The 19,397-nt window shown below is 38.5% G+C and overlaps 1 protein-coding gene across 6 annotated transcripts in view; it reads left to right on the top strand.

Moving 5' to 3' along the window:
• Nucleotides 1-446: 446 nt before the first annotated feature.
• Nucleotides 447-19,397, top strand: part of myrf (myelin regulatory factor) — a 30,798-nt gene continuing 11,847 nt past the window's right edge. For 3 of the 6 annotated variants that reach the window (XM_077569462.1, XM_077569465.1, XM_077569460.1), the window contains exons 1-9: nucleotides 447-887; nucleotides 15,152-15,242; nucleotides 15,378-15,662; nucleotides 16,049-16,110; nucleotides 16,818-17,040; nucleotides 17,673-17,773; nucleotides 17,915-18,029; nucleotides 18,675-18,871; nucleotides 18,955-19,039. In XM_077569462.1, coding sequence (XP_077425588.1) covers nucleotides 842-887; nucleotides 15,152-15,242; nucleotides 15,378-15,662; nucleotides 16,049-16,110; nucleotides 16,818-17,040; nucleotides 17,673-17,773; nucleotides 17,915-18,029; nucleotides 18,675-18,871; nucleotides 18,955-19,039 — 1,205 coding nt within the window. In that variant the 5' untranslated portion in view covers nucleotides 447-841. Of the gene's footprint in view, nucleotides 888-8,451; nucleotides 8,603-15,151; nucleotides 15,243-15,377; nucleotides 15,663-16,048; nucleotides 16,111-16,817; nucleotides 17,041-17,672; nucleotides 17,774-17,914; nucleotides 18,030-18,674; nucleotides 18,872-18,954; nucleotides 19,040-19,397 lie in introns of those variants that run through there. The other 3 variants (XM_077569463.1, XM_077569461.1, XM_077569464.1) reach the window with 2 other exon arrangements.

The following is a 19,397-nucleotide window of genomic DNA, read 5'->3' as shown; positions in this document are numbered from 1 at the left end:
CTGCCCCCCTCCCAAAAAAAAGTGTAATGCAAGGCATAAATCAATTTGTACCTTTTTGGACTTTTGTAATTGTCTTGTGTATTTTTTCTGATTTGTGCTATAGAAATAGTACATTATAGCGTAAATATTAGCATTGCTAAAACACCAAATTTGATAATGGCCTAAAACTTGCAAAACAGAAGGGGGAAAAAATCAGTTCTCTCTACCCAAAAGCCATTGAGAGCAATCTATGGTAAGTTTAATCAGATTTAAAAAAATATTTGTAATTATTTATTTATATCTAAATTATTACGTTTTATTTGTTTTTATTTTTTAAAGTCTGGTGCTTCTGATAATACTATCCAATTGCAGCCCATCCCTCACCTGCCTCATCTCCTCTCCTCCGACCCAGCTCCCCTAAACCCTGCGCACATCCTGTCCAAGAGGGAGCGGCAGGAGGAGGGAAACCATCTTCACTTGCTTCTGATGACTTTGACGCAGCTTTTTACTCACACCATTTGACCATTTATTTGATGAACTATCCTCGCTATTTTTTCACATCGCGTCACGATTGCAATGGCACGCGGGAGCTGAATGAAAGGTGTGCTTGAAAATGATTAGCCACTGCACCTGTGGGATTTGTTTGAGAAAGTAGCGTCTTCGGCCGCGTGTCATCACGAGCAAGTGAACGGGAGAAAAGACGCTCCTCACGTGCAGGCAGGATTTGGATCCAAGTGAAGCATTAAGTTCCGTCCAGTAAGAGTTTATTGTGATGCGTCTGTGAACGTTTCCCCCAATCCGAATTGCTGTCGTTCGGAGCAGGGGGGACTTTTAATGGATTTTTTATGTGGGACCCGCTAGGATGGACGTGGTAGATGAAACTGAAGCTTTACAGAGATTTTTTGAAGGTAAGACGACGCACGGTCGAAAAAAACTTGCATCGACAGTTGAATGTTGCCTTTTAAAGCCATTTCAACACGTGTGGCCAACTTTGATACAAAAACACAACAAGTTAGTTATGACTGAACTCACTGCGATAGTCATTCACTTTAATGTGAATTGAACATGTCAGTTATCCATCTTTTTTTTTTTAAACCAAAAATGCAAGACAGCTGGAGGGTTAAAAGGTGCAGCAGCAAAAGTGCTAGTGATGAGTAGCAGATCAAGTTTAACTCTTGGGGGGTTGGAGGTTGTAGGAATTCAAGTTGGGAAGATCAATTGTGTGTTTTGCAATGTGAGACATTGGAAATGTCATTTTATTCTTCAGAAAAGCAGGTAGTAATATTTTGTCCCACAAAAATTTGAATTTGATTGGGGGGAAGGAATGTGAATTTAGTATGACATTGACAAATTTATGTTTGTAAATGCTTTGTTTGCATTACTTTTTTTTCTAGTATTATTTTTTTTGCACCGGAGCACTGCATTGATTTTAATTCATCCCCGGATTGACTTTGACTCACGTTGTCGTAATAAATGACACATCACAGGCAAGATATTGACGTGTCCTCACGTCTGTTTGACTCATTCACAACACTTCCATGATATATAACAAGTCTCAGAATTCCCAGCTCACTAATTAGACATCATCAATATCAAGTGTCTCTCAGAAGTCAAGTGCACATAAAGACACTCTTGTAGTTTTATGGATAATCAATTATCTGTGCAAATACTTACTTTCTTATAGTATACACACAGTGCTAACTCATATCCACAGCCACCCTGGACTGTCAGAGGTTCCGTGCCATTTTGACAGGAATTTAGTGTGTTTACATTCTTGCTTTGGGAGTAAGAGAGATGTTCTCTCTCTCTCGCTTTATGTGAGCCACACTCGCTCGGACTAAAATGTCAGCTTGGCCATGAAAAGTAAATAGGTGCTTGTTTTTGATGTTTTGAGCCTGTCTCAGATGTTGCCTTTGAGGGGCTGCTAATGATTTTTAAGATAAAAATGGTGAGCTTGCAAACCTTTGATATCTTTCTCAGGGAATTCAATTGTGAAAATGCTGAGAATCAAGCGTTCACGTGACATAATGATCAAACAATGTGATTCTCTGACATAAAAAGAAAAGTTCACGGGTGATGTCATCACTTTTTGTTTATTGAGTTCAGTTCCAAGCAAGGTTATTTTAGTTAACTAAGACTAAAAAAAAAAAAAAAAAATTTCGTTAACGAAATAAAATAAAAACGAAAATGCTTTTTAAAAAAACGAAAACTAACTGAAACTACATTTTATGTTTACAAAATGAACTGAAACTAATGTCCTTCGTTTTAGTCTTTGGTAATAAATTTAATGCATGAGCCTTTGGGGATGATTTTAAGTGTGATTTTAAGTAGATTAATTTTGATATTAACCGCAATAAGGACATTTGAAAGTGTGTCACACAAAATTGACATCATCTAGCAGCAGCCAATAGAAAAGCCCCTTCAGTTGACGTTGCTCCCATGGTGTTTTTTAAATATTTTAAATATTAAGTAATACACTTTTTTTTAACTCTTTGACTGCCAAAAACGTTAAATAACGTTTAGTAAAATCCTATGGAGGAGTGCCAAAGACGTTAAAAGACGTTTTTTTTTCAAAACATAGGTGAAACTAACCATTTTCTATTGTTGATTACTCAAAAACGGAATAAGGTAGAAACAAACTTTTTTTTCTGATGAAAGATGACAGTCCAATCTTTCATTTGGTAGTATGTGTGTTTCCATAGTCCAAACACATAATTTTCTGTGGACCTTGAAAGATCAGTCAAAATGCTTAAAATCGGCTGGCACCCACGGCATCCCTTTTCTGAAAACGTCTGGCAGTCAAAGAGTTAAGTAAAACTAATACTGAAACTAAAACTTAACTAAAACTTAACTAAAACTTATCTAAAACTAAGCATTTATGAAATAACTAAAACTAATAAAAACTAACAGAACCAACTTGAAAACTAATTAAAACTAACTAAAAAAAATATATTTAAAAAAATGAAATAAAAACTAACTAAAATGAAAAATTCCAAAACTATAATAACCCTGGTTCCAAGACAAGCAAAGACAAATTAATGGACAGAAAAGTCATGCTAGGGTAATGATGTCATAGTTTCTAACCACGTTGCTCTGAGTCATCCCTATGAGGCTCACAGCCACAGGCATCCATATTTGTTTGGTATCTTGGGATTGCAGTCTAAATATCTTTATGTAATGATACACATTATGTTTCATCTTTCTTAACTTATTATCAAACAACACTAAGGCTCTATTGTTGTGCCCAGTACAAATTTGGCTCAAGGTGTGGTGTAAATCTGCACTGTGGCAGGCTAGACTAGGTTTTGGTATTTTCAAATACCCGTGCAAGCCACTGCAGTGTGGCGAATTTAAAAAGTGTGTTTGTGCCAATAGGCGCGTTTATAGTCCTTGACATGGCAGAAGAAGATACTCCATGAGTGGATGATATAAAGTTGGCTAAGGGGAACACTGATTTGTGAATTGAAAACTTCACAGAGACTGCCTTGAGTGGGAATTGATTTCTCTATTGCCATTAAAAGTCAACTATCCGAACAACCATACTATTAACTCATTGACTGCCCTTGACTGGTATAGACGTCAAAAATTCATTTGCACTATTTCTATTAGTTAAATTTTCCCCCCACTTTTGTTAACAAGAGTATGAAAACCTAGAAAAACAATATTGTACATTTACAACAGATATACCATTTGTGATTAATCGTGAGTTAACTATTGAAATCAAGCGATTAATCAAAATAAATAAAAAATAATTGCCTGATGCGATTTAAAAAAAAAGAAAAAATTATAAAAAATGAGGGGCATCACTCGCATGACATCAGTAGTTTACTCACGATTAATCACAAACGTTATATCTGTTCTAAATGTACAATAAAAAAATTCCAGGTTTTCGTACTCTAGTTAACAAAAGTGGGAAAAAATGTTAAACTAGTAACAATAGTTCAAATGAATTTTTGACGTCTATAGCCGCAATGGCAGTCAATGAGTTAATAGCCACACTATATTTAACCAGGTAGTGTAAAAAAAAAAAAAATGCTGTCATTAAAAAAATTAGTTAGCTACAAATGTTAGCCTATGACTTTGATTTCAAATGATTGTACAGTTTTTTTTTGTTTGCTGCCATTATCCAAGAACACACTCACCCGTCGCAGTGATGGATCCCACTCGTAAGCTATGTTTTAATAGGATTACCGAAATATGTATACATCACGCTAATGCACAGCTTGCATTCCTGGCATAGCCACGGTGGTTGTTAAAACACAATGAGGTGAGACTGGCGTGTTTCTCCTCAGCAGACTCCATTAGAGAAACAGCGAGCAGACAGGGTGAGGAGGTGAGACAGAGCAGACTCACAGTGCTGAGAGAGAATCGCCCGTTGGGAGAAAGCCAACCAAATCTCCGCTGCACCCCCACCCCACCCACCACCATAACTTCACCTTCTCATCTCTGACTCACTTAGACAATAAACAGTTGCTCACACACACATGCACATACAAAGGTTAGTGACATCTATTGCTGCTGTGTTAATTCATCTCAAGTAATCATTCCTTTTACTGAACATTTGATTGAAATATAACACATTTCGGTTTTGTGTATGATGTCATCATGGGCGTTTCTAGCAGAAATACACAGTGCTTGGAGCTCAAACATATGCCATCTTTATTGTAAACAAGATATCAATCGCAACTAGATTAAAGCAGTATTTCCCTAGTGCAGTCCAGTTGAAATACTAGGCTAAGCGGAGTAGGCCCCTTTTTCATTTTTTTTAACTTAATTCATTAACTGCCATTGACGGTTATAGATGTCAAATATTCATTTAAACTATTTCTATTAGTTTGACTTTTTTTTTGCACTTTTGTTAACAAGAGTATGAAAACCTATATATTTTTTATTGTACATTTAGAACAGATATAAAATTTGTGATTAATCGCGAGTTAACTCGTGAAGTCATACAATTAATTTCAATTAAAAAAGGTAATCGCCTGACAGCTAATTTTTTAATAATCTTTTCTTTTGTTTTTTTAAATCGCGTCAGGGGATTAAAATGTTTTATTGTAATGGCATAACTTCAATAGATAACTCACGATCAATCATAAATTTTACATCTGTTCTAAATGTACAATAAAAAATAATAATCTAGGTTTTCATACTCTTGTTAACAAAAGTGGCAAAAAAAATGTTAAACTAACAGAAATAGTTCAAATGAATTTTTAAAGTCAATAGCAGTCAATGGCAGTGAATGAGTTAACCAATTTACAAAATGTCATGATCTCACACATGGCGGGGGAAGAAACTGTCATGTGCTTATTTACAATATCACCACCATCAATAACACATACTCTCCCTAAACCAGAAGTCTGTTGCAGTACCAAGAGTGACCTGTGAGAGGCAGCGTGGTGCCACAGGGCATCCATACTACTGAAAAATCCAAAGAGGAATGAATAGAAGATAACATACAAGGCACTTCAAAGATTTTTTTTTACCCATGCCGGTCCTTTGTTCTTCCTAGATCTGCCAGTTAATTAGACCATCCATTGCCCATTTTCTACGCTGTTCAGGGTTGCGGTGAACTTGAGCTGACCTCGGGTTAGAACATACATAATATTTATCAATGAAAACACTTTTTATTCCCAATTAGATAATAATTACTAATATCCGAGGCTAAACTTAAGACTTAGGGGGTGAAATAACTACTATGGAATTCGACAGCAGTCGCTTTTTGGGTAAGGGCTAGGTTTTGGGACTTTATTTTACATTAGAAAAAAAAAACAGGTTAATCATGGACAACATCACATCTAGTATGTAAGCAGTATGCTGCCATTCCATCATGTCCTCATCCATCAATCCATCCATCCCTCCCCCACCCAGAAACATGAATGTGCCAATGTTTGAATGAAATGTTTGGCAGCTGGTAAAGCAAAAAAAAAAAAAACAATCTCTCAATAACTTTCTCGCAGTGCAGATAGCGTTTCACTTGAGGCCAACTGATGGACTAAGTGTCTAAACAGCACTGACATCTAGAGTGGTGCATACATCACAGTCTTGCTCTTTATCCCCTTGGGGGGAAAAAATTACAGTTCATTACTCATGTCTCGGTATCAGAATTCCTATTAAGTCCCGTTGTACTCCCAACAAGCTAGTGAATCATGGTTCCAGAAGGCCGTTTTGGAAATGCTGCTTGAAAGCCATATGCAGACGCCAGCCTTCTCTGATTTACAGCTCCGAAGGTGATTTGCTTTGAGAGGAATGTATTGTTTGAAAGCGGCCAGGCGTGAGGCGCTCACGTATGACTTTTCATTGTCGCGCTTCACCTTCATCATCAGAGCCAGCAGTCATCCTCAACCAGAGTGTGTGTGTGTGCGCGAGTCCTGTTTTTTGGTTTTTATCTTCTACAGTGTTAATTAGTTTTATGTCATGTGTCTTGCTCACTAGTGTTGTGTCGTTCACGTCTGTTTCTTTAAAAAAGAACGCACCTTTTCAGTGAACGTGAGTGAACGGATCACTTCCTGAAGTGATTTGTTTCTTTTCTCAGTTCATTTGAGCTCAGCCACGCTCATGTCGTCGATCTTCGCGAACAACAAATCAGCAGTCGACGAACGATTCGATGAAAGAATCTTTTGAACGGTTCTTTTTAATGAACTGATTCTAAAGTCCAGTAAAACAGCCAGGAGAGAAGGGGGTTGCTTCAGTGAGAATAGCTGGGAGTAAATGAGTTAGTAAATTTAATGAGAAAAATAACGGAAAAAAATACCGCATTGTAATAAATAAAGCAATTTATGTTATCCTGTACTCACCATCAAAATACTGTGCCTACTGCATCCAAACTTGAATCAAAAAAATTATAAACCAAATTTGAAGTCAACATGATGATGATTTATTGTTGTTTTTTATTACAATATTAGATTGCGCTTTACTGTAAAATAAACACAATTTTAATGAACAAATTAAATCAGGGGAAAATATTGTAAGTACAACTCGAGGTAAACCCCGCAATGTACAAATTATGGTCACAAATAAAACCTTGCAATAGAGTGAGTCCGCTATAACCGAGCCGCGATATGGCGAGAACCACTGTATGGCGATTACAGATTGAAAACTGATGTTTTGTTACAGTTAGGGGAAGGAAAATTCTAAGATTTCAGGTGTCGGTATCAGGCTGATACCCGGCCTTATTTCAAGGTGTCGGTACTTGTGACAGCGTCATTTTGGGGCTGTTTTACAATCAGGAACTATATGTTTTATTGGAATTTCTTTTAAATTATCTGTTATTGTTTTTTGTGGAAATATTATGAATCAAAAGTACTAGTGGTATCAGTACTTGGTATTGGTATCGGTGACCACTCAAGAGTAGAGTACTCGTAATGGTATTGGTCTGAATAAAAGTGGTATTGAACATCCCTAGTTGTAGTCCATCTGCTAGATCTGTTTGGTTGTGCCCCCACTTGACCCCAATGCAAGTGGATTTTCACAGCGGAAGGTTTTGGATCCTAACCAAAATGTAAAACAATCTTTTAGTAAGCTGTTTTTCTCCCCCAAGAACCCTACGAATTTGTTAAGATGATTATTTACAGAGGACTTACAGAAAATATAAACATGTGCCTTATTTGGTAAAAGTGGAAAATAGTTCCATATCCAAATCCACAGCAAAATTTAAAGTTTGTTCACTGACCCCCAGCCTCATTTGTTTACTAGTTCTTGTGTAATCCTGCTCAGTAACAGTGTTGAAAACATAACCTCCTTTGCTGAGAGGTCAAGAGAAAAGAATAGTTTAACTCATTCACTGCCATAAATTCATTTAAAAATTAGGGGCGACAGGTGATTAATTTTTTTATATTGCAATTAATCGCATGACTTCCCTATTTAACTCACAATTAATCACACATTTTATATCTGTTCTAAATGTACAATAAAAATTCTAGGTTTTCATACTCTTGTTAACAAAAGTGGGAAAAATGATAGAAATAAAAAAACTAATAGAAATAGTTTAAAATAATTTTTGACGTTTATAGCCATCAATGGCAGTGAACAAGTTAAGGTTGAAAAATTTGCACAAATAATAAGCACCTGTCTGTGAAGTTTGAATGTTATCATTGTATCCCCTTTAACCAAGCGTCTTTCCATTAGGGTCACCTCATTTTTCTTTCCTTTGTCTTTCGCCAGCCATTCGCTCTACTCAACTTTTTTTTTTCTTTTTCTTGTGCCTTTCTTTCTTTTAAAGCTGGCTGCGTGTCGCGCTCCCAGCCCTGTCACTCCTCTAATCTCCTGAGCCAGGTCCACCAGTGCGACCAGTGCTTGTGAGCGACGAGGGCTGTGTGTGGTAGCCTGGTACAGCCCTTTCTCATGACTGGGGAATAATCCTCATTATAACACCCCCAAGCCATTCACACGCACGCACGCACATACACACACGCATACACGCAATATGTTTTGCGCATAGGCATGCACGCGCAGCCTCACACGTACACACTCGTTGAGTCGATCTGTGGCCATCGGGTCTGCGGGAGAAGGTCGCCCAGTGCCATTAGTGAAACATGTGAAAATTCGAGTGGAGTTGTCTTTTTTCACGTCTTTCTTTTAAGGGGTTTTCGTTTCAAGGATATCAACATGCTTTGGCTACGTGCAGGTACTCTAATTGATTTTGTGCTCCCCACACAATTAGAGGCTTTCTTTTCTCCATCATGCGTGTTAAATGTTAGAATCCTTTGACTGTATAGCAGAAACACTTTGTAGTTTAGCTCAGTTTTCTATCCTCTCACTTTTTTTGTCTATACTGTATGTAAATGCTGGTCCACTGTTTGTGTTCTTCTGGATTTGGGAGTTTTAGTCTGCAATCACCTGTGGTATCTATTCTATGGTAACTAATTAGCTTTTATTTGACTTGTGCAAGGTGATTAGAACTACACTTTCAAGAAACAGTACTCTTGATTTGATAGTTAAATTTCACAAGCTTGGGAACATACATACTTACTTTTCCCTGAAAAAGGTATACTGTAATATAGTGAATATAGTATCTTGGGGGACAGGAATGGTCTTCTAGTACTTCAAATGATTTAGAAAGTCTTATTTATCACTGTTTTAAAAGCTAGCAGTAGTTAGTTTGGTGTTCATAAGAGTAGTATGTGCGTATGTGTATGGACTCAATAGAAATATACTTAGAACCTTCAGGCATTCATTCAAACTAATCAACTAAATCTATGCTCCGGAGGCCATTTCTGGCAGCTGCTTGTTTTCTAATGGCCTCTAATTCTCCTAAGAAAATTTAAAGGTGTATTGTGCTGTTTAAAAAGGTAATATTAAAGCTAATATTAAAGGGGAGGGGTGGAGTGGTGGAGGGTGACGTCATGCGCGTCCCCGCGGAGTAGGGCACATGTGACGTTGTGCTAGCATTAGCCTGTGGTGTTAGCTAGCGTATGACACTGCACACAAGAGCTGCTAACTTTCCACAGTTGGGATGCTGCGGTTACACTTTGGGCCAGAGTTGGCTGTCGCGGGCAAAAAAAAAGTGGCAAACTGTACGAAGATCCTTTAAGGTAACGTTAAAATATTACCAGAAAAAGATCAAATATTTAAAGATAGCACACATAAAAAAAGAATAAATAAATAAGTTTAATGTTATAAAAGATGACCAAAAAAAAAACACATGACATTTAACACGGTACTATTATGCTGCATTCGAGGATGGTCCAAAGTCGGATATATCCGAGTTGGTTCCAACCTGAAAGCGTTCGAGGCGAAAGTAAACAACCAAAATGGCGGCTAGTGATAAATTTTTTTAGTTTAGTTTTTAGTTTTATACTCGAATAAATTGCGTCTTACCATTCACAGTCTGTGTTTCCAAAGTGGTCGCCATTGTAGAGTGACGTCACATTGTAATCCGTCGGTGAAGTCGGGGTCCTTTTATTTTCCGACTTCGCAAGTGGAATTTCCGACATCAAGGGGGCGTTCCCGTACACACTTCCTGTTTTGAAGTCGGAAAAATCCGACATCCAAACATTCGCGAATGCAGCATTACTAACTGAAAATGACATAAAGTGTGGTCTGGGCTCAGGGAACAACCAATCATGGATCAGTTTCCGAACGTCCCATGACCAAATCCAGAAAACAGGTGAGCCATGATTGGTCGTTACCTGAGCTCTGAGCACCTGTGATGTCATTTTCATACTCGACAGCAAGTGGCAAAATGTGTTTTTAAAACAATTAATTGTACAAATAATATACAGTAGTTATCAAATTAATTACAGAAAAAACATTAACTTTTTATTTATTTATCTGAAAATAGCTATAGTATGACTTTAAAAAGAGAAGAAAAAAAAAGGTTTTGCTTTTGTGTATTTTGTGTGTGACATGAACGTAAAGTAGCCAAACAAAAAAGTACTCTGACATCATTTTTTTCTTGAGGCCTCCTTCATCCTGAAAAAGCTTCACAAAAGCCAAAGATAAAGCAAAGTTAATTCCTTAATGCTGAAAATGCACGTTTGCCACAAGGACTTTTCTTTCTAACTTGTACTACCTCCGGTACATTCCCCTTTAGAGTTTCAAGAGTTTATTGTGTGAAAAGAGGAAGGGAAATCGAATATGCGCCTGAACTAATAGGCACTCATGCACCCTTTTTGTTTGTGTGCATTTTAGATTAATGTTAATCTGACAGCCTGGCTTTGAACTACCATAACACGTCCACACGCACTCTCCTCCGTATACACAATTACACACACACGCCCTCCAAATCTCTGAAAAGACCAGTCTGTATTGAAGTGAGCGTGACAATGATTCCACTATGTCTTGTTGGGCACAGCTGGACTGAATACGAGTTAACTGGCACACACCATTGCATCGTCGAAGCTCCGCTGATTGAGTGATGGAGATGGAAGCTGCTGCATTTGTGTTTGTTTAACTCATTCACTGCCATTGACGGCCATAGACGTCAAAAATTAATTCAAACTATTTCTAGTAGTTTAACATTTTTTCCCACTTTTGTTAACAAGAGTATGAAAACCTAGAAAAAAAATTATTGTACATTTAGAACATATATAAAATTTGTGATTAATTGTGAGTTAACTATTGAAGTCATGCGATTAATTACAATTAAAAAAAATAACCGCCTGACGCAATAAAAAAAAGATTTAAAGAAAAATTAAAAAAGATTAGAGGCATCAGGCGAAATTAATTAACAATTTTTTTTAATCGTATTTAATCGCATGACTTCACTTGTTAACTCTTGATTAATTACAAAATTTAGATCTGTTCTAAATGTACAATTTTAAAAAAATCTAGGTTTTCATACTCTTGTTAACAAAAGTGCAAAAAAAAATTTAACTAAAATAAGTTGTTCAAATTAATTTTTTACGTCTATAGCCGTCAATGGCAGTGAATGAGTTAAGACTGAAAAATATTGCTTATCATGAGAAAGCCTGTAAATCAGTGTTTCTCAACCTATTAAGGTCAAAAGCTAATGCTTTATTTTTGTCACGGCACACCACTGAATCAAAACGGAAACAGATTCAAATATACTTTTTTACCTGACGAAAGAAGAGACTCTAATCTTTCTTTTGGTGGTTCCATGTTTTTATTGCAATAGAACACAATATTCTGTGGGCCTTGCAAAATCAGTCAAAATCCAGTAAACCAGCCGGGAGCGAAGGGGGTCGCTTCAGTGAAGATAGCTGGTAGTGAATGAGTTCATAAGTATAGGTGTTTCTCCTTTTTTCGATTGGGGCGATCTTGCAAGGTCGCTGGAAAAGCCATCAGCTGGGTGATACTGCCCTCTAATGGATTATCAGTGCAATGCATGTTTCAGATCATATACATCAGGGTTTTAATGGGAAAAAAAATATTATACTCATGAAATAGATGGCTCAAAATGTCTTGTAGTTTATATGATCCGTTTGGCTTTATAGGGTTAGGGGAGAAGGATAAATGGTGATTTCCTTCAAAGTTCTGTTGGTGTTGTTGAGGGAAGGGTTCCACAAAAATGCTAAATTACTGCAAAAAATTACGGTCATAAAATAATAACAAAATGATACACAAAATGTAGCAGAATCCAAATCACCCAATGGTTTACCAAAATTGCATCATTTCAACTTGCTAGTTACTTAAACATTTTCCAATGTTCAACAACTTGATGAGTGTTTGGGAGCTTAGTAAGAAAGTCGGGAGACATTTTTCACTTGTTGATCTTATGCTTGCACTTTGGGCTGGAGGTCTTTGACATCACTTAGACAAAAATGGTGGTGTAGCGTCATACCGTGTTTCAACCTCTCTTTGCGGTTCTCCTTCACACTTCCTTTCATTCCATCCTGGGATGTCCAACTTATAGTTTGTCCTCCTTGCCCCCGTTCGCCTCACCCGCCATCCATCCAGCCTCCCCTCTCCCCATAGTGTTTCGTTATCAGGCCTGCCAGTTTAGATTTACGGCTGTTGTGGGTGGGGTGCACATCTGGATCTTATTTCAGGGGGAACCATCCTGCTTTTCTCCCGCTGCACTGGCACGCATTAGAAGACATTTACCATCTGCTTCGATCCAGTGAAGAGAGTGTAAACATGGTAAAGGTTGCGGAGGACCTGACATTGCAATGTGAAGATTGATGTGACACAATAAAATTCAGAGGGACCCTAATCTGGGTAAAGGACATGTGGTCTGGTTTGTGCCTTTGATACTTTATGTGGTGGTTTGATCTTAGCAGTGGCATTATTATTATGGAGACTTTTTTTGTGTGTTATTTTTAATGCATGAACTGCATTTGCGGACGATAAAAGGCAGTAAATATGCATTTTTGATGAAACAAGAATTCTCAGCAATTCCTCTAATCTATCATAGAATGTAAAAGAAAAGAAAAATGGACCTGAGGTTGTTTGGCCATGCAGTGTTGCACACAGAACCCTCAGCTGAACCTAACTGTTGTTTGTAAAATTAAGAAAAACAACATCAATATTTCTAACATGGCGTAATAGTTGGTCCGTGTGCCTGTTAGATAAATATATGAATAAGAGCTTCCTTTATTTGTTTTAAACGTTTAGGGCATGTTCACTTACACTAACAGATTGTGTGTGCTGTTGGCTGTTGGGTTTTGTACTGTAGTTTGCAGTGATGGAATTGGAAGTGTTAGTGGAAGTCAGAAACCATCAACTTAGTTCATGAGAAGAAATCAGTCTCTCCGATCATTTGGGCGAAGTTAGTAATTTTAAGAAAGACATTTTTTTGTTTGATTTAACGGGTCCTGAGTACCCATCCAGCGTGACATGGCATTTAAAACTCAAGCGAGCAAGTCCATTAACTGCTGCCGAGACAGGGCGGCACAAATCGCCACTGCACAGAAGTCAAAATGAGTCAGATGCAAGGAAATGAAGAGTTAATAGTCATTTTGTCATAGGTGATATGGCATGACTCCTTCTTGTGGCTGGCTCAAGTCAGCCATTGGATCATCAGAATTTCTAAAATTCCGATTCTGAATAGACAATATTTCATGATAATTTTAAATTCTGGTTTTTTTTCGAAAATGTGTGCTTTGTGTGCCAGTTTACACCTGACTTTCAGTTTTAAAATCAGGAGTTGTAAATCAAATTTCTCGTGCCAAATTATCTGTTTGCATATCACTAGGGTCGGGTCAAAACCTCATATGTCACAATTTGGAAAATTTTGTGTGGTTTTTTTAATCCATACTTTAATTCATTTTTATGAATTATTGACCAACTTGTGTTTTGAAAATGACTTGTCCTCTTTGATGATGCAATAAAAAGGTTGAACAAACATGGCATTTTTTGGGGTCTCCTAAAAAGTGACGACTTCAGAGGTGCATTGTTTTGGCCCGACGCCAACTATATTCTCCTAGAGCAAGCCAAATGAACTCCTTGGCAATTTTGTGCAAGTAGCAAGCGCAATGGTGGTTGCGACCCATCAGCAGATGAGTTTCCATGAGTTTCTGTTTGCGTGAGCAAGCAAGTTTGCGCCCTTTTTTGCATGTGCAAACTTTTGGTAAATCAGGTTATTAGCGAGGTCATGTGTTAAGGATTTGAGAGGCTTTGGTTCACAAAGGGTGAAAAAGAAAAAAACCTTGCACTCAAGTAGCACGGAATGATTGTATTTCCTTACATTAATTGAGTCAAGCCACCCATTTTACGAGAAAAATCTCACGGCACTCTACCAAACTAAAATTCTACATATATTTTACAACTCTCACCAAATATTGAATTAAGAAATACAGTAAAGCCCCTTCCATTTCGGGGCTTATGTTCCTGATCACTAACGCAACAAGTGAAGTCCAAGATGGAGAAATTCCCTATTTAAATACTCTGTAGGCTTGTTTTTATAGCACTTAATATTTTAAAGGTCTTTAAACACAGTTTTAAAATTGTATAAATATATTTAAAGATTTAAAATTTATTGAGAAAGAGCAAGAGCAATGGTTAAGAGAAATAGAGTGTGCCAATCCCTCAATTTGTTTACAGAAAACAAATCTAACAAAGTTAACTTATCATTACACGACATCAATAATCATTCCTATGTAAGTATACGAATCTACAGCCATGGCCTTCTGTAGGCATAAAAAGCAGGATTGAAGATTTTACATTCAATAATCCTCTGCAAAAACTAGGTTGAGCTTGAAATACTTCCTGTTTTCACACTTCTTCCTTCAAATATACAGTGTTAAATAATAGTGTCATCTACGCCATCTACTCTCTGACAGTGCAATTTCACCCGAGGGGCGGAACAAAATAGAGTCCTATAAACTGTACGAAAAAATGAACCGGGAACCCGCGATGGAGGTGGGTTTACTGTATATTAAAATCAGACACGAGACTGCAGTCATGTAGCAACAAGATTAACTGTTTGTTGTAATTGAGGAGGGCCGGTTCCCAGTTTATGTATGAAGCAATGTTAACTACTAACATACTTAGACAGAAAGTAACCTCACATTCCCGCCAAGCAAATCATAGATTTTCTTGTACTTGTTTATCCATTTTGAAATACGGTACACGGAAAATGCCATCTAATCAAGTTAGTAGCGATAAAGAGGAAAAGGATACACACTGCTCATTACGCCATACAGTAAGATTGTCTTGGAAGCAGAGACCATGTGGCAGTGTGCGGAGTTGCTGAAAGATTCCTGTTGTTAATTCCCAGATGCTCTCCATCTCCACTCTTTAACCCCCCCCCCCCCCCTCCCCTTTACCCCAGGCCATGATATTGCCAGTACTCTGGATACAGCCAACATCGACACCAGTATCCTGGAAGAGTACATCAGCAAGGAGGACGATAGCACTGACATGTCAGTAGGGACTACACGCCAACCCGGCAACGTCAAAACAACACACACTGCTCATGCAGTTCATGTTGTTACAAAGGAATTTGTTTTCTCTGATAAGGCTAATCCCCCCCCTTTTCTGCTCTTCGGGTCTCCCAGCTGTTTCTCAGAGGTCCACAGCACCCCGGGACCAAATTACTCATCTCCCCAGGCGGGAGTGTCCTCCTCTGTGGGGTTGGTGTGTGGCGTGAGCCCTCCGATTCCCCTCCGCCAGGGAGCCCCTCCCCCCGGACTCCCGAACTGCCCGAACGCATACCCTCCGGGTCCTTCCTTGAGCCTGCGGCACAGCTACCCCTGCCTGGGTCAGCATCAGCAGCACCAGCAACACCAGCAGCACCAACAGCCTCACGTCAAACCCGAGCACAGAGGCCACTACGCCCCTGGGTGAGCGCACCGGTAAAGCGATGGTTAGCTAACTTTTGTGCTCGAGGGCCGAACGTGATTTTTAAATGGACTGATGGGCAAGGTCATTATGCAAATGAGGTATAAAAAAAAAGTTTTGTGAAATAGGCAAATTGATCGTTTTAAAAGTAGGCTGATGCTTCAAGGTTTTTGTTGCCACTTTTTGTTGCCGCACTAAACATAAAACAACCACATAGACAAGCCATTGAGTACACTAGCCTAATGCTAATGCTAAATGGCATCTATGTTGCAGCGCTATTATCCTCAAAGCAACAAATTGCAGCAACACATATAGACAGACAACATTACCCACAGTTATATTCTTTATTTATCAATGATGTATTCATTCAGCGTCTGTTTCGTTTTAGAACTCTTCCTGAGTCTCCACCAGACTCAAGCTCAGAGCCTTACTCACCTCAACAGGTGAATGGTGAGTATCTAATCTATGCTGAACACACAATGAATTTGGTTGCTTAGAAATACAAACACACAAATTAGGGATAAGAAATGTCAGGAAAATCGTGAGAAGGCAAGATGCAACGATCGCATAGATGCAGTAAATGTTTTTCCATCTGCCTATATCACTAAAAGGGGCCAAAGAGCTGCATCTGAGTCACAATTAAATCAATGTAGTGTTACTCATCACTTTTATGGCATTCAAACAAGATTGAAGTCAAGAAGAAAATGAATCGTTTTGCATCTAAGTCAATATTCCAAGACACTGAAAGCAGCTTGTGTCTGTTACTGGGTAATCCACAAAAAAGACTAATTTAGAGGATCATTATATTTTCTTAAAATAAGATTTACTGCTTTAGTTTAAGTGCTTCCTCTTACAATAGCTTTTTTAAACGTCAGTATGCCGCTATGCACTACTTGCTACTTGCTAATGCTGACCCAGTTTGAAACAATGTAAAATGCACTAATGTAGAAAAAACATGTAATCTCTCCCAGTCAACTAGACTGACAAAAATGGAATATCCATATCATAATTTAAAAATAATTTACAGAAGTAATCATTTTGTAAGCTGGCTAACATTTCAACTACTGCCGTATTAAAGTTGACCAATGTTTGTTAGAAAGTAGTTATTTTGATGAGAAAAGTCATATCTTGTTTATGACTGCCACTGTCTCTTTCAGATCCGCACATGATTAGGACCATGACACCAGAAAACATGTGTCACATGACTCCGACGCCACCCCTTCCGCCCCACGGCCACTATCCCAGCATGCACCGGGACATGTACCTGAAGCCTGAGCCCATAATATCGCAGTATCCCATCGGTCCGGCCACGAGTGCCGGTGGGGACCTGCAGCAGACGCAGATGCTTCACCAACTACTGCAGCATCCGCAGGGGCAGGAGTAAGTGATGATGATGATGATGATGATGATGATTATTATAATTTTTTGTATCTTCATCACACAGTATTACTATTATTGCTATGCCCTAAGATGGTACCAAGAATGGTGTCAAAGAACTGTCTAAATAGGAAAGGAGCAGAGGCGGGGAACTGAAGTCACATGACTTGACTCAAGCCAGACTCAGGTCGCCACTTTTAGGACATGCTAGGCTAAGACTTTGACTTTCATCTTTGCTATTCATGAGATTTAACTCGACTTTGACTTGCATGACTTGACAGGTCATCCTGTTCACATTTGAAAATCTGACTTTTAATATAGTGTGCGTTTTATTTTTGAATCAAAAGTTATTGTTTATTTTTAGTGTCGTTCGCACCGCAAACCTGGCAAGTCGGGCCACCAATACGCTGTAAACCCGGATAAACTGAGTTTACTGAAGAAATACTAGTAAACCTGGAGAAAATTAAGTACTGCAGAGGATATATGCTACGCTATGCTATGCTATGCTACGCTACGCTATCACAGATGGAGCTCCAAGGACGTTTCCATTTAGATTCAATAATTATGTTTTTTTATATTCATCTCATTTAGATGAGATGATCAAACATTATTTTTCTCCCCATTTGTTTCAACAGTGGAATTCCTGTCCACCAAGCCAAAAAGAGGAAACATTCAGAATCGCCCAACAGCACTCTCAATTCCCAAATCCTCACAGGTATCATCAAACAAGAACCAGGTAGGCAGGCATCTTTCTTTCTTCCTCACCTCTTCTACCTTACCCATTCTTGCTTTTTAATCAAATAGAACAGTTTGGACAGTCTGGTGGTTTTATGTTCTCGCCTTCACCCTGATATCATATCATGTGGTTTCATTTTAGGCTTGATGCAGGATGCAGACAACGGATACATGGACCCAAATTATCAGTGCATTAAGTGGCAACCTCACCAGCAGAACAAGTGGACGCCACTATATGATGCAAACTGCAAAGAGCTGTGGGTGGAATTTATGTTGGCAAATCTTTACTTTAAACACAGAAAGAAGTAACAGCCAAAAATGGAAAGGAGGGATAATTGTTTGAAAAGATAATTCAAGCACAGAATTGGCATCGCTGAGCCGTAGAGGTCTATAAATTCCTCAGAGGTGAGCCGTGCGGAGGAGTATTCCAGCGCAGGGTTTCGATTAAGAAAGACATCGTGAGGAGGGAGGAGGAAAATCAAGGAAGAAATTAGTGCACACGTACACTGACACACGAGTGCTTTTTGCAATGGTGGAAACGGAGAGTAATGAGTAGGAATGAGCTCATCAGACCTTTCAGTAGTGGACGTCAGCACGTGAAAAAGATGTTGCATTGTAGTTCACGAATCTCTGGGACGACTTTGGTTTTGTTTGATTTTGAAAAATAATTTGATTATAAAAACGATTACGATTATGATTTAAGGTACAATTATTTTTTTCAAGGTGCTCTTCCAATTTTTTATTTTTTTTTTTACAAACATAAGCAATAAATTATTGTTTTGGTTATAGATTAGGCCTACGCTAAAATGAAGACAAACGAACCATGAATTATTAGAAAGAGTTTATCTACTTTGATTCAGCCTTTTTTTTCACACTTCCCTCCTATGTCATCATGTCTGTAGTCCGATGCCAACCTACCGAGTTGATGCGGACAAAGGCTTCAACTTCTCCTTGTCCGACGATGCTTTTGTGTGCCAGAAGAAGAACCACTTCCAAGTGACCGTGTACGTAGGGATGCTGGGAGATCCCAAGTACGTCAAGACAAGCGAAGGCCTTCAGCCCATCGACTGTTTCTATCTCAAACTCAACGGAGTGAAAGTGAGCGACTGTAGTGATGGATGTCGTCCTGTCAAATGGGGCCTGGCGGCATATTTATTTAGGGTGTTGTTTTTCTTTCTCTGGACTGCCAGGTGGAGGCCATGAACCAGTCCATCAGCGTGGAGCAGTCGCAATCGGATCGAAGCAAGAGGCCTTTCAAGCCAGTTTTGTAAGAAAAAAAAAACATCTTCTGAACATGTGTTTTCAATAAGGTTTTAGACGGAAGGGCAGCACGCTTGCTAGTGGTCAGCCTCACAGTTCTGACTGCTTGTTAGGCTCATTAGGTGTGCATGTCAAAGCGTGATTTGACAGAGATAGGATTTTTTTTCCTTCATTTTTATGTCATAAAAGATAGAGCTTTGTGAAATTCTCATCGTTGTGGAATAGAAATCGGAACAGCCATGGAAATATGTGTTGTATACCCCAGCTCGTCTCAAAGTAAAGGGACCGAGCCGTGCCCAAGTAATTGACTCCTAGCTAAAAATTTTTTTATTACTTATAGTAATAGTTAACTAAAAATATTAGGG

Source organism: Vanacampus margaritifer, chromosome 6, assembly GCF_051991255.1.
Source record: "Vanacampus margaritifer isolate UIUO_Vmar chromosome 6, RoL_Vmar_1.0, whole genome shotgun sequence".
NCBI lineage: Eukaryota > Metazoa > Chordata > Actinopteri > Syngnathiformes > Syngnathidae > Vanacampus > Vanacampus margaritifer.
The sequence above is the reverse complement of the archived record's forward strand: the minus strand, read 5'-3'. Positions and strand labels throughout refer to the sequence as shown.